The sequence below is a fragment of the Taeniopygia guttata genome, chromosome 3 (genome assembly GCF_048771995.1).
Source record: "Taeniopygia guttata chromosome 3, bTaeGut7.mat, whole genome shotgun sequence".
Classification (NCBI taxonomy): Eukaryota; Metazoa; Chordata; class Aves; order Passeriformes; family Estrildidae; genus Taeniopygia; species Taeniopygia guttata.
In genome coordinates this window covers 94,479,726-94,494,116 of record NC_133027.1, presented here as the reverse complement: position 1 = coordinate 94,494,116, position 14,391 = coordinate 94,479,726, and the positions used below count along the sequence as shown (strand labels likewise).

The following is a 14,391-nucleotide window of genomic DNA, read 5'->3' as shown; positions in this document are numbered from 1 at the left end:
AGGCTTGGTTAACCATGTTTGGTTTAGCTTAAGAGCAAGAAAAAATGACAGTCAGCATCAACCACTGAACCTGAAATGTCCCTGTGAAGTTTCACACTTACCCTTCGAGAATCATTATGTGTTCCTGCAGATTTATTTCAAAGGTCTGCAACATTACTTTACTCTAATTGCAGCTTCCTTGCAGAATCTCCTATCTTTTTCCTCTGCTTTACATGGTAAAATGTCTTTTAAGTTTCAAAGACAAGTTGGCCTTGCAAAAAAAAAGTGAGAATGCATGGATTTTTTAGCTGATTACTTTGTCAAGAAAATGTGCTGCTAATTTATGCCCCTTGACCTGGTGGGCTAGATTCAGTGCTTGTTATTTCAGCCCTTTTGATTATTTCACCTCAATAGCTAACTGTTTTTTTTTCTTTAGTGTGACATTCATATCTATTCTTGCAAATAGATTGTTCAAAGAGTAGGTATGATCGCAGTCATTCTCTCTCACTTTCTCAGATTAAGGAATGCTTCTGGCATGAGAAAATGAACATTTGCTCTGAGTTTGACAGTTGTAAAGGATGTTTATTTCCCAGGGCTTTGTTTACAAGGCTGCTTTGTTTAAAAAAATATTCTCTGCTGCTTTTGGACTCCCTCTTCAGCTCCTTCCCTAGCTCCATTGGCCTTCTCTGGAGTTTCTCCACTCCCTCAATGTCTTCTTGCAGTGAGGGTCCCAGAACTGGACACAGCATTTCAGGTGTGGCCTCAGCAGTGCAAAGTACAGGGGGATAATCACTGCCCTGGTCTTGCTGCCCACACTATTCTTGAGATAGGCCAGGTGCCATTTGCCTTCTTGGCCACCTGAGCACACGCTGGCTCATGTTCAGTGCTGTCAACCAGCACCTCCGGGCCCTTTTCTGCTAGGCAGCTTTCCAGCCACTCTGCCCCCAGTCTTTAGCACTTCATGGGGTTGTTGTGGTCTAAGAGCAGGACCAGCACTTGGTCTTGGTTTACCTCACACCATTGCTCCCAGCCCACCTATCCTGCCTGTACAGATCCCTCTTGCAGAGTTTTCTGCCCTCCAGCAGATCAACACTCCCACCTAGCTTGGTGTCATCTGTGATTGAGGGTGCCCTTGATACCCTCATGCAGATCATCAATAAAGATATCGACCAGGACTGACCCCAGTACCGAACTCTGGGGGACATCACTAGGCACCTACTGGGTGTGGCACCATTCACCATCACTCCCTGGGCCCTGCCATCCAGCCAGTTCTTAACCCAGCCAAGAGTGCACCCGCCCAAGCCGTGGGCTGCCAGCTTTTCTAGAAGAATTTTCTAGAAGAATTCTGGGGGAGACAGCACTAAAGACTGGACTAAGTCCAGGCAGACTATATCCACAGGATTTCCCTCACCCACGAGGGATGAGGGTCACCTGGTCATAAACAGTCAGGCTGGTCAGACAGGACATGTCTTTCCTAAACCCCTGCTGACTGATTCCTTAGTTATTCTGTATGTGCCGACACTTGTGATCACACTCAGTGATCTGTTCCATAAGCTCCCCTGGCACCAAGATCACGCTGACAGACCTGGATGCTCCTTCCAGCCCTTCTTGTGGATGGATGTGACATTGTCCAGCCTCCAGTTGTCTGGGACTTCCCTGGCTAAGCAGGACTGATGGTAAATAAGGGAGAGTGGCTTGATGAGCCCTTCCACCAGCTCCCTTGGTGCCTTTGGGTGAATCACATCTGGTGCCATAGACTTGTGAGTTTTCAGGTGCCCCAGCATATCATGAATTACTTACTTATATACATTAATTAATTACAGGGAGTCTATTTTCTCTCCACCTTGGCCTACCAGCTCAGAGGGCTAGTTACCCTGAGGAAAACTGGTCTTACTGTTAAAGAGGCAAAAAAGAAATTAAGCATAACAGCCTCTTCTTCATCCTATATAGCAAGCATTGAAAATATAAAAAGCCACAACCATAATGTTTTCTGCCTTTGCCTATGCTTTTTGATTTTCCTGTCTCCTTCACTCAAGGGTAATCTTCCAAGGCATACAGATGTTTTAGGTGATTATCCTTTATCTGGCAGAAGTAACCTCTCAGTATTGCTATTTCAGCATGGAGATAGGAGGGAATTATTAGTGATTGGTTTGACACTTCTTTCTGGACAGTATTTTCCATCACCACTTCTTCAATAAGATCAGCAAGGGCAAAGACCATTCAGATGACCATGCAAGCTAAGCATAGCTTGGAAAGCCTGCTCCTAGGCAGGCTGGCAGAGGAAACATGGGCAGTAGCTTCTATTAGGCAGCTGCTGAAATACAGGCACTGAGGTTGGAAAAAGACCTCTCACTAGGAGGAACTCAAAGCCAAGGGAACTCCTGCACTTGATGGTATACTTGATGTTGAAGGTGAAATTTAGACCTCCAGGTAGTCTGGGTGGACCTTTCTCCTTCTTTGGGCCATTTTTAGAAAAGCAGTTGGCTTCTTATTGAAGCTCAAGGCTTCTGGGGCTTTTGGGCTTCTAGGATCAAGAGCCATCCTGAATCACTTGAGTTCACACTAACAAAGCCCTGAGTGTTGCTATGCAACACAGGCTGCAGCCCAAAGCTGTTCATGAAAGTAGGATACCAGCGTGTGGTGTTTTACGGAAATCTATTAACTCCTTTACACAATGGACATTGTAAAGATGTACTCTAGCTGGCAAGTCAGGCTAATAAAAATAGCAGTCTGCCACCCCACCAGATCAGAGGTTAACAAGCTTTCTGTGGAATGCAGAAAATCTTCAAGGAGACGCAAGCAGGAACTTCTGAGGCACAGCAGAAGTTGCCTCATTGCCTATTTCAGCTGATAAGCACCGTGTGCGCTCAGCCTGGCGGACACTGAAGAGATCAATCCACACCTAGAACCAAGGCCGGCTCCTGTCAGCCTGACACAGAGAGCAAAAAAAAGGCAAAATCTTTCAAAGCCTTGAACAAAGACCCAGTCTCTCTGATTTCCAGCGTCGCCGGACTGTCCCTTCCAGACAGCGTCCGCGCCTCTCAACAGACAAACAAAATGACAAAGCCTGAGCTGGTGCTGGTCCACAGTCCTGAGGCTACAGGCTGTCCCCACCAGACCAGGGCAAGCACTCCTCAGTGGGAACTTCATGGAAACTACTGGCTCCTTGTCCAGCCTGTACAGAGCTCTGTTAAGCTCAGGATGGACACGCTCCAATTTCTAGGGTAAAGTGTTCAAAAACCAACATGATTTTTGGGGTATGGGCCCAGGCAGTGTGCTCAGCCGCACTGACATAACACAGCAATAACATGTAGAGAAATGAAGGAAGTCAAAGAAATATTTTTTGTTATATGAATACTGTAAATATATACAAAAATTTTCCTGTAGATGCATTTATGAAGATCTTTAACTAAGGAGAAATATACAGAGAGGAATTAAACTCATAAAAGGGTGAAAACCTTCCAATTAGTGCCCCATAGGCAGCCCTACTGACCATAACAGAGCCAACCGTTAGCCATAATTGAAATACTCACAAAATCTCCACCTCAGCTGTCTTTAAATTACTGACTGTAACACTGCTGTGAAATGCTGCTCTTCTAATACACCGATAGAAACTGGTATAAGAAAAGTACAGAAAGGAATAAAGTGGAAAAGGTGATGATGCAGATGTACCAAGTCAATAAAAATGCATTTGAGGGAAAAAGCCCTGAAACTTTACGCCTCACTTGACATTAAAAAATGGGGGAGTTATAACTTTCTCTGATGAGAAACAGTTATTAGAAAGAAATACAAATATGCAAGAGGTAATTTTTTTTTTTTTGTTTGCTATTTGGAAAAGGGAAGCATTTTGCCATAGGAAAACAGTCTGGTGAATAAGGTGAGGCTAAGCCACTGGTTAAACCCTGTACTCTTGGGAAATTACTTGTCTCTTGCAACCCATAGCTTTGCTGTTACTATAATGGATAAAATTAAATTTACATACTTACCAGGAATGTTGTGAAATCTGTTAAGATAGAAAACTTTGTGAGCCCTAAGATAGTTTTATCAATTCCATGTGGCCCATGAAAACAATGAAAACCTCCCCTAGTAATTTAAAATAAATGCAAACTTTTTTTTTTTTACCTATTTCATTTGTGCTTCCAAAGCCCATTTTATTTTTCCCCACAGTGGTTTCCCATCTACTGCAATGGCAAAAAGTCCTGAATCTGCAAATCAGTGCAGACAGGTACTTTTGTACCTGTGATTTGTCCCACTGGGAAGCAGCAGGGCTGCCTGGGCAACCAATTAGGATGTGTATGAATGCCTGTGGAATCAGACCCTGGATTTTCTTGTAGGCCCTCACAGGGACCACTAATGCTGATTTCAAAGGACTGGAGAATGAGGTCTGGGCTTCATCTGCCATGGCAACAATATACTGCAGATAGGAAATTGCAGCTCGTGGGATTCAGATGCAGCAAGTATTTCCCCAAACCAGTAATTCCACCTAGAAAGTTGCTCTGCCAAGGCAGTTCTTGGTCTGCTGTCATTTTCTAGCACAGCCTGTGCTTCTTTTATGACTCCTCACTTGCCAAAAAGGAAAAGCAAAAATTTCCATAGCAGTGCTGTTGGCCAAAGAAAACTTTGGGGACAAGAGAATTTTTTTTAGCATCAACCCACTGTCTTTCCTTGGGTTTATAGCTCTTCTACTTATACCTTCCTTGTTCAGAAATTTATGTGTGTCTATAAATATTCTTGCTGGGAGTCTGGACTACAATGAAAGACTCTTTAGAATTGATTGCTTCCCAGTAGTCATCAAGAAGGAAAAAATGGATTTGGCTGATCTGTGCACTTCTTTTTTTTAAAGTTGTGGAGGGACTGGAGATGCCAGAGAAAGCAGCAAAGCAGCACAGGTGGTGCTTCCACTGCTGGAGACAGATGTGCTTTCTTACCTCAGTGAATGCCTCTGGCTCTTATGGGCATGAATGTTTCCCACAGAATAGGACACCCTTTTACAAAGGGTCTGGCCCTCAAAAATGCCTATTGGGCTACTAAGGGCAACAGCCTAGTGTGTTTATACCATGTGATGGTACAAGTGAAAAAAGAAATCAAAGCTTACCCTGAAGGTAAGCACTGAAATCCAAACCTCTCAAAGCCAAGTGCAGGCAGAACTGTTATACCAGAGATTATTTCTAAATACAAGACATAGCACAGAATACAAAACAATTAAAAGGCTTCCAAAGGTGTGTTCAAAAGAAAACCATTATAATTCTTAGCCTGCCTCCTTTTCAGTGAAGAAAACCAATCTCAGATAACCACATATCACTTCTTCCCATCCCATCCTCCTGGTCTTGGGAAAATGGGACAGGCAGAGGGTTCCTCCTACCATTATTACTCTCTCACCTCAGCCTGGGCCATTTTAGGAGTTACAGCTATAGATCCACACTACTGTTTTCCAATCTCATCCCCTTTGCCCAGGGCCAAACTGGTGTCGGAAGACGTTAAAACAGACAACCTGTGCACATACACAGGTGTGGGTACACTTCTTGGGGTAGGATCTGGTTTTGGGGTAAAAGGGAGGGAAGATGTCTTTATAAGTATCCCATGGTATCCCAAAGTTTTGGAACATAAATATAGGACACCAGAAAAATCTCCTGAGAAAACAAGCACCACTTTCCTTTCCAGTCTTTACACAGTCCATCTACTTCTTCATTGCATGCTACTATTTCAAATAATAGTAATAAAAAAATCTTCTGATCTTCATTTGAAAGTATATTCCCCTCTTGCTCCACTCTCAAACAAAAAATTAATGAAATACTAAAAACTTGGAATTTTTCCCCACTGCATGTTTATGCACACAGTGATTTTGGAAAATCACTGAAGATTTACAGATTCCTGACTAATAAATATTTACAAATAAATTCCAATTAACTGTCTGTGTTTGGACAAGATTCATTTTAGAAAGTACACCCTCATGTGTGTGGATATGGGGAAACTTTATGTTAATAGGACCACTTTCAGAATCATGCTCTATAGGCATTCAAAAAACCAGAATTTCCAGGCAAATATGTGAAAATGCTGACTAGTAATAGCATTCTTGAATAGATAAGAGAGTGAGCAGAGCTAAAAGCTTCAGCCTGCAGCTCTCCCAGTGGGTATGTGCTTAAAATTGAGGCTGTCCTGTCTATAGGAAGATCTGAGTATGTTACATTTAAGGATACAGCATTATTTAGTTAGTCCAGGCAAAGAGGGAGGCTCAGCAAGCTCAATATACTTATAAAAAGTGAGGATTCGTTCAGCTGGTTTGGGTTGGAGGCTGTTTTCATTTCATTCAGACACATATCTCCCTCTGCATATAATAACAGTCTGTAAGTTCTCCTCTAGCTACTCAGGAGCAAATGATTGTAGGTGGGTTGATAAGGTAATGGAAGATAAAATGCATCCCTCCCTTCCAGGCTGAGCTCCTGAAAGACCTAAGGAGAGTTGGAGGAAAACATTGAGAAAAGTAAATAAACCACAAGTTTTTCTGACCCTAGACCCTCAAGATCAAAGAAATTACAGCTGAGCAAAAGGCAGAAATTGGGCTCCTTATTATAGTGTACGTGAGACAATTAGAAGAAATAATTTTCTATACTCTTACATGAAATCCATGCTTGGTCTGACCTATAATTTGAAATAAGCTTCATTTTAATGACTTAGATTTCACCGCTAATAAGAGCAGCCCAATCAAACTACAGGCAAAGTGTGTGAAGTAATTTACAGATTTTGTCTGTAAAGGTCAAGATCTTAAACAAAGAAAAGTGGCTTTTCCTACCACAGTGCTTGCCCCTCACTGTGTAAAAATAATAGACTAGAATGAAAAATAATATCTGTCTTTTGTGCCCAAACTATCTTGTTTACTGAACACACACACACACACACACGGACACACACACTCATTACCAATCAGCTGCTGCCAAAATGAACAACACATGGCTGAGAGAGCTCCCCATTGCCAGATGGTGAAAATGAACGGAGTTCTTTCCACTGAAGTTAATGAAGCTATGACAATTTAAATTAACTGTGAGCCTACCCCAATTATCTGTTAACTTGCCCACACAAGGACTTGGGAAAGTTAAGCAGAACAAACTAAACTGCCAACAAGAGAGGAGACAGTGAGGCATGTTGAACTCTGCATGGGTTTCTTTGGCTCCTCAGCTGGATGTCTCACAGGTTTGCTTGTTTTTCTTTGGCAGATAACTCTGCTTGCCTCTGCAGGACCCCCTCCTGCACACACACTGCTGCCAGTTAGAGCAGCTCTCCCTCTGGGATGTATATTCTTACTCAGTATCTCTCCTCCGGGCAACTATTTTCTTTTTTTTTGTGGCCTTCCTCATCCATTCTCTTCTGTCACCCTTGTTAAACTATCACACAAGCAGTGTTTCCAGTGACATGTCAGCCTGATGAGACCCCTCAGCATCTGCAATGAAAACCCTGGAGGTGCACAGTAAACTTGCTCCTGCTGGCTTATCAGGCAACACATTTTATGTGTGATACTCTTCCAGAGGAATGTGATTTGCAGCTTTTAAAGACACATCCGACTGGGGATCTCTTCTCCAGAAATCATCTCAGAAATTTATCTGGGATTATCAAGTATTTGAGAAGATTTTGTTAAATATTATTTTTTTATTTAAGTGGCATGGCCTGGGATATTGAGGGAAATAATAAGCTTTACTCTTCAAGACTGCAATGCTGATATTAATCTGCTAAGTGTCTGATCTAGAAAATCATTAACTCAAATTCCCAAGATGCCATGTATAAACCTGACTGAAGAGCTGAAAGCACAACTGCATGTACAAATACAGGGATAACAGATGAACTGTCCTGGCTTGGTAGCTCTTACAGTACAGCAGCTTGTACCCTGCTGGGTCAGAGCACGAGTGGCACCCACACACATACCCCTGTCTGCATCCCTCTCTTCATAAATACCCTGAGCTCCTTATGTGAGGGATGGGAAGGCAGCTGATTGAAGTTGAGACTGAACCACATAAGCACTTTAATGTCACTCAAACTTGTGAAAGCATTTCCCTAGAGCTCTGACTATGCTCTGCTCTCCCTGCTAGCAGTAGTCATCTTTGAGTGATACTCAGTAGGATACCCTGTGCCAAAGTGTCCCTGCATGGGATGACAGATGGAGTTAATACATTGTAGTATTAGACAGGAGAAGGAAAGAAAGTCTGAAATGCAGTGTTTGACTTCTGCAGAGTGAAAACTGATGACTTGTGAGAAACTGTCGTAAGGGGAGTAAATGAAGCCAGGAAATCATCCATATTGCTGAAGTGTTTAGCCTAACATCCCATTCAGAGCAAAGGAAATTAACTGCTGCATGACACCAGTGAATTCACAACTCCTCAAATCTGCTTAGTGATTCATGATCTTGTTGGAGAAGTAAAAGACAGACCTCCATCCTACTTTGCAATGTCCCCCAGGCTTACCAGCTTCTTCATTTTTACCACATTTTAGTTTAAAACTATTAATTTCAGATCTTTGTAGGGCTTTTCTTTCCTGCTGTGCCTCAACTCTAATTTTGGTATTTACCAGATCCCATCTCATGAATAACATTACTGTCAAACTCTCCTGGGTTTTTAACTATATTCATGACTTGAATGGGGAGACACACAAGATGAAGACACCAAGTTTGAGACAAGAAAATGTAACTCCTACAAATGACTACTTTAATCTTCCACACAATTTAGAAAAACATTTATTATTATCTCATTCACTAGGCACATTTTGATTCTTTGTAGGAACTGAACTAGAACATATCTAAAATGTCTAACAGAGAGGCTTTATTTGAGGATGTGGAGCTCATCAGCCCAGGAGCCCATTTTGCCTGGTTTCAGATATGTGGGGATGTGACAAAGGCTGGTTTTGGTTTGTTTTTTTTTTTTTTTTTTTTTGGTGGTGGTTTTTTTTTTTTTTTTTTTTTTTTCAGTGTGTGTGTGTGTGTGTGTAACACAGACTGCTGGAAAAAACAGAATTTATACATTGAGACAATCTCTCTGTAGCTGACCCCTTTGAAGGGCATCAGCTTGGTAGCCTCCCAGTACTACATGCAAACAAAATCAAGTCTTGGCTGACACTCTTTCCCTGCAATAAGCTCAGTGATTTAGCAAGTCATTAAATTTTAAGTGAATGCACTTCCATTTCAAAGATATATATTATACATACATACATGTGTGTATATATATAGAGACAACTATACATCTTCAGACTTGGCCATGCCTCTCTCATACATGCATCAAGCTGCAGACCCTATATAAGTAAGGTGAGAGCCATGTGCAAGTATTTATTTATAGCACCAGGAGTAAGCTAGCAGAGTACTGCACTGCAAAGCAGTTTCCACTGTGTGCAGTATAACTCCTTGTGTTCAAAAGCTCCTGAAGGTTTAGAAATTGAATGTTTCTGTAAATATATATATTTGGTCATTTATACCAGCCAAAGCTCTGTCCTGCTGAGTTTATTATCCTTTGTGTAATTTTCTTCTGTTTCTTTTTCTTCCTCTCTTATGATCTGCTTTTTATCCTCCAAATTAAAATGTAAAATACAGAATCCAGCTTAAGCATTGTACCACTGCACTGATATACAGACAACAATCTTACAGCAACTCTGTTGCTTTCTATTTCAAAGTAGGAACTGATCATAAATTCAGGAAGAGAAGAATGTAACCGTAACAGATGCAAATCTGGTTTGAATTAAAAACTAAAAGAATTAAAAAGGCTTTAGTCAGCATGTAATATGTTCTCAATATGCTCTGCTGTGAAAACATTCTCACCTCATTCCCGAAAAAATGTGGGTTTATTGACAGACTGTGTGATTAACCACCACAACACAGAGACTTCAAAGCTTCATGGGTCTTTATTTCGTTAGTTTACTTTATCCTCTCACACCTTGCCTTTCTTAGGTTAAGGTCAGTATAAACACCCAAGCAAGAAGTGTAGCTGTTCACAGGTTTCAGTGTAATTTCAACTCTTAAGTGTGAAAGAATAAAGAAACATCCTAATTGCATCTGTCAATAACAGTGTTGCAGCTACAACTCACATCATTTGCAGCTTCTATCGCTGGGAAGCGTGTCTGACTCAGTGCACAACACAGGACTTGCTATTTCTAGGCAGCTGATGTTTTAGTGCTCAGACATCTACTCAGCCTTGACTTGATAGTCTAAAGTAAATATCCTTGAGCAATTGCAAAAAAACACCTATGCAGCGAGTAAGTAAAAAACCCTGCTGTTTATAGTGTGCAGATGCTTGGGAGGAAACACTCTATATAACATAGCTCTAAACTGCTCTGACAATGGCTAAACTGCCTCCTAGAATCATAGAATCATTATGGCTGCAGAAAAACTCCCAGATAACTGAGTCCAATCATGAAGCCAGCATCACCTTGTTCACCACTCAACCAAGTCCCCAAGTGCCACATCCACAACACTTAATGGGATGGTGATTCCACCACTTCCCTGGGCAGCCTATTACAATGCCTGATGACCCTTTCAGGGAAGAAATTTTTCCTAATATTGAACCTAAACTGCCCCTGGCACAGCTTGAGGCCATTTCCTGTTCTCCTGTTACTTGGTGCTATCCAAATGCTTCTGCTTAAAGTGGTTTGTTAAATCTTAAGCAGGATCCCTTCCGAGAGTGTTATTTTTTGTCTGCATTACAAAGCAAGACATTTAAGGAATAAATGAAATCCTACTGAATACTAATGATGGATTACAAAACTTGACACTGGATTTTAACGCTGGAATAGATCTTCAAGGAACAAACTGCCTGCAGTTGCTACTGAGTCACTCCCTCCTCTCTTCCCCTGAGGCAAATAATTGTTAATACTTGACGCAGGTGAGCCTGTATTTCCCATCTGAACTGCTGGTCTCTGGTTTCTAATGGATTGACTACAAAGTTCTAAGTCAGAGCCATCTCTCAGGCATTTTGGTATCTATAAAAAAATACCAGGAATTCTCCTATCCAGGCAAAGATTATAAAGCAAAGCAGCTAATAACCACAGCCTCCCCTGTAAACACCAGAACATGCCAGCTGCAGAGTGCTTGGAAATCCGCAAAAAGCAATGGACAAACCAAACTGTAAATATCCTCTCATGAGATTTTGGCCTGTAAGTGAAAAAGTAGATGTGGCAGAAATTAGAGTGATGGAAGCATGCGGATTCTGATCCTTGCTCTGTTTCTACAAGGTAAGTACAAAATTAAATCACTCACTTAAGAGGCTACCAGCCTTCCCTCTGCAACACCCTTGCTAAAGCAGATGCTAATCCAGCCAGGATCAAACCCCTGTCTCATGCACCACACTGCAGAGCTCAAGTTTCCCTTGGAGCCTAAGCTTTCTCTGTTGGGAAGCCAACCACAAAGAAATCCCTCATGGCAGCACGTGTTCAGCACCAGCACTAAAAAATAATAACAATTAAAAAATTCAGCAATGGCAAAGAGATAATTGTTAGGGAGGGCCCTGTTTTTACCTTTATCATGAGTTTTCCTACCAAGTGTCAGAGCTGGCTGCCACATGCCAGTGTCCCAACTTCAGACACTGTTGTAGTGAAATAGAAACACACAGCAAAGGGAGAAGTGCTTGAGGCTGATCAGGCTCCTGTTCTCACTCTAAAGCATTCCCCAGCATGCTATTCAACATTTTAAAGGCACTAGGAAAGGACTCTAAGATAACTTAGGAAAGCTATCAAGATCACATAAGGGAAGGTGAAGAGTTGTAAGTGCACTGAAGTGGACCCCTCTCCTTTATATTAAATAAAAATAGACTGCATCCAGACTCACAGAATGAGCTCATAAGTGAAAAAAGTACTTTGCAGGAGCTGTACATAGCAAGAAGTCTCTGCTTGTGTCCTGTACAGGGTTCTTAGACACCATGGCCTTCTGTGCTTAAGTTGGTACACTGATCAAAAAACTCCTTTCACCCATTAAGACGTTTTGAGAAAACATAAAGCAAGATTTTCCTGCTATCACGAGTGTACCTGCAGTGTCATCTGGAGCAGTAAAACCTATTTTAGTCACCCGAATCACCCCACTGGGCACTCAGTGGAGAGATGCAGTGGAAAGCACTTTTTTTAGAGTTCCCCGTTGATCCTGAAGGAAAAATCTAAGATTTATTTGTCACTTGATAGCTCTTCAGCTAATGTATCTGGCTTTGGTAATGCTAAGGTTTGGTATATTCAAAGCTACTCTAGGCACTTTTCAAATTTTTAAGGCATGCTGAAATCAGTCCCAGGGCTATACTAATGGAATGGCACCTGAATTACTTCCTGAGAAACCAAAAGCTGGTTTATTTTGAGAAAGTGAGAAGAACGTCAAGTTGAGAGAGTCTAAATCCAGTATTTGCACAGCACGGGCAGAAGAAAAGATTTGTTTGCTGTTTTCAGTCACACTAATGTATTCTGCCTGTTTCAGAGAATAACACTCATGCTAAGAACCCACAAATTATCATCCTCAACAAACTCTTGAGAAGTTAACAAGGAGAAAACAAATCCCATTTTACTAACAGGTGCTTTTCAGCGATACTCTACTTCTTTGCAGAAATAATTAAAAAATGCTTTTGCTTAATCCCTAGAAGGCAGACCTTAACTGTGTAATCTAAAGAAATAATCAAAGCAAAATTAAACAAAATTAGCTGCATACGCCTGGAGCACAGTTCACTCAGGATTTAGACGACCTAAATCACAGATGGATTAGTTTTTCCTCCAATTGTGAGAATGATTTAAACTTTTACTGACCTTTTGTGGTTAATTCAGACATTTCTCTCAAGTTTTCACTGCAGTCTGCTTAGTCAGTGAGCATAACAACTCCTCATTCTGAAGAAAACAAAACTTCTGCCCTAGGAAAACTGTGGCATAATAACCAGAGATATACTGTGGTGTGTAAGACTGAAATAGGAGTATATTTTTCTAACTAGTGACACATCATTCTTCATTGTATCCTCCCTTCAAACTTGTCACTTCACTTATTAACCAAAGGCTTCATCCAGGACTACTCCTTTTGGTTTTGCTTTAGGTTGTAACAATGCCAGATGTCTATGGGGGTGTTGGAAAAGGGAGATATTTGCCTTAAAACTATTAAAATGAAAACAAACACTTGCAGTTAGATATTTCCCATTGCGCAAGCTTGTTTGCTTGCCTGTGCTACTGACACAGAAAACAGCTGCCATACAGCTTTCATTATTTTATGAAAAATAATGAGAAGCTTTAAGATAGACAAAGCCCCTCCTCTGTCTTCACATTGCTCACTCTCTCCAACCACAGCCACACCGCTCCTCTGGTGGAGGAGGATCCCTCTCTGAATGTTTATCAGAGTCTTTTCTGCAATGCCTTTAAGATTTCAAAGGGAAAACATTAAGTTGCTTCTTGGCAAATGAGCACAAACCTTTGGAAAGCTCCTGCAGTACGAACAAACACTCAACATGGAGTTGTTTGGGGCAGATAAGTTGCTTTGCACGTTCCGACAACGCTAAAGCAAAGCTGTAAAGAAAGCTTCGACTTTGTGCTTCAAATTACTATCACAGCACCAAGGATGCTTGTTTCAAATTTTGCTTGCACTTTGCATTATAATGTGCAAAAATCCTTTCTTAACAGAGATCTTACAACGAGCACAATCAGAGAAATGGAGAGGAGTTTCAAGATCAGAGAAATGGAGAGGAGTTTCAAGGTGCAATTAAGTGCGCGTTGGAGGAAGGGCTGTTCTCTGCAAGCAGCTGGCGTGGAGTCTCCCAAGTGACCCCCTGCAAACCTGACCTTTGCCTTGCCCAGCAGCAGCTCCTTTGAAGAGCCAGCCACAAGGCTGCCGCTCCCAAGCGCTCCCTTTCCCGACTTACAGCTCGGTGGTGTTGGCAGGGATGTCCCGGGGCACCTGGAGCACCTGGCTCTCCTGGCAGATGAGGACCCTGGCCAGGCAGCGGCAGGCGTGGTGCTGGCGTCCCAGGCAGCCCGCCAGGAGCAGCAGCAGGCAGGCGAGGGCTGGAGGCATCTCTGCCTCCACATCTGTGCCCGTCCCCTTTATCGGAAAGGGAAGCGTGCAGAGACCTCCCAGGCCAGCTCCCTGGATGGAAGATCCGCCCCAAAAGCTGGGACAAACCATGTGGCTCTAAGGGGATGACTTCTCAGCAAGCTCCACTTCATGACCCCAGATTCCTTATGGAGTTGGAGTGGGGATAGAGATGAGCAATGCTGAGTTTTTCATGACACAAGTATTTTGTGTTTCAAGTGGTGTTGAAATCAGGGGGCCCAGCTGTACTAACCAGGGCTCTTTTAATATGCTGGGAAAAGGTTCTTCCTTCTCAGCTACGCTATTTCTCATGTCTTGCTTGGTGAGACCAAGGGACAGCAAAGCATTTTTACTTTCTACAGCCCAGACCCTTTTTGTCCCTGAAGGAGAAGCACTCTATTTAT

At 42.1% G+C, this 14,391-nt stretch overlaps 1 protein-coding gene across 3 annotated transcripts in view; it reads right to left on the bottom strand.

Moving 5' to 3' along the window:
- FSHR (follicle stimulating hormone receptor) overlaps positions 1–14,046 on the bottom strand; it is an 83,133-nt gene extending 69,087 nt beyond the window's left edge. For all 3 annotated transcript variants that reach the window (XM_002196132.6, XM_030268841.4, XM_030268840.4), the window contains exon 1: positions 13,818–14,046. In XM_002196132.6, coding sequence (XP_002196168.2) covers positions 13,818–13,969 — 152 coding nt within the window. In that variant the 5' untranslated portion in view covers positions 13,970–14,046. The remainder of the gene's footprint in view (positions 1–13,817) is intronic.
- Between the last annotated feature and the right edge of the window lie 345 nt (positions 14,047–14,391).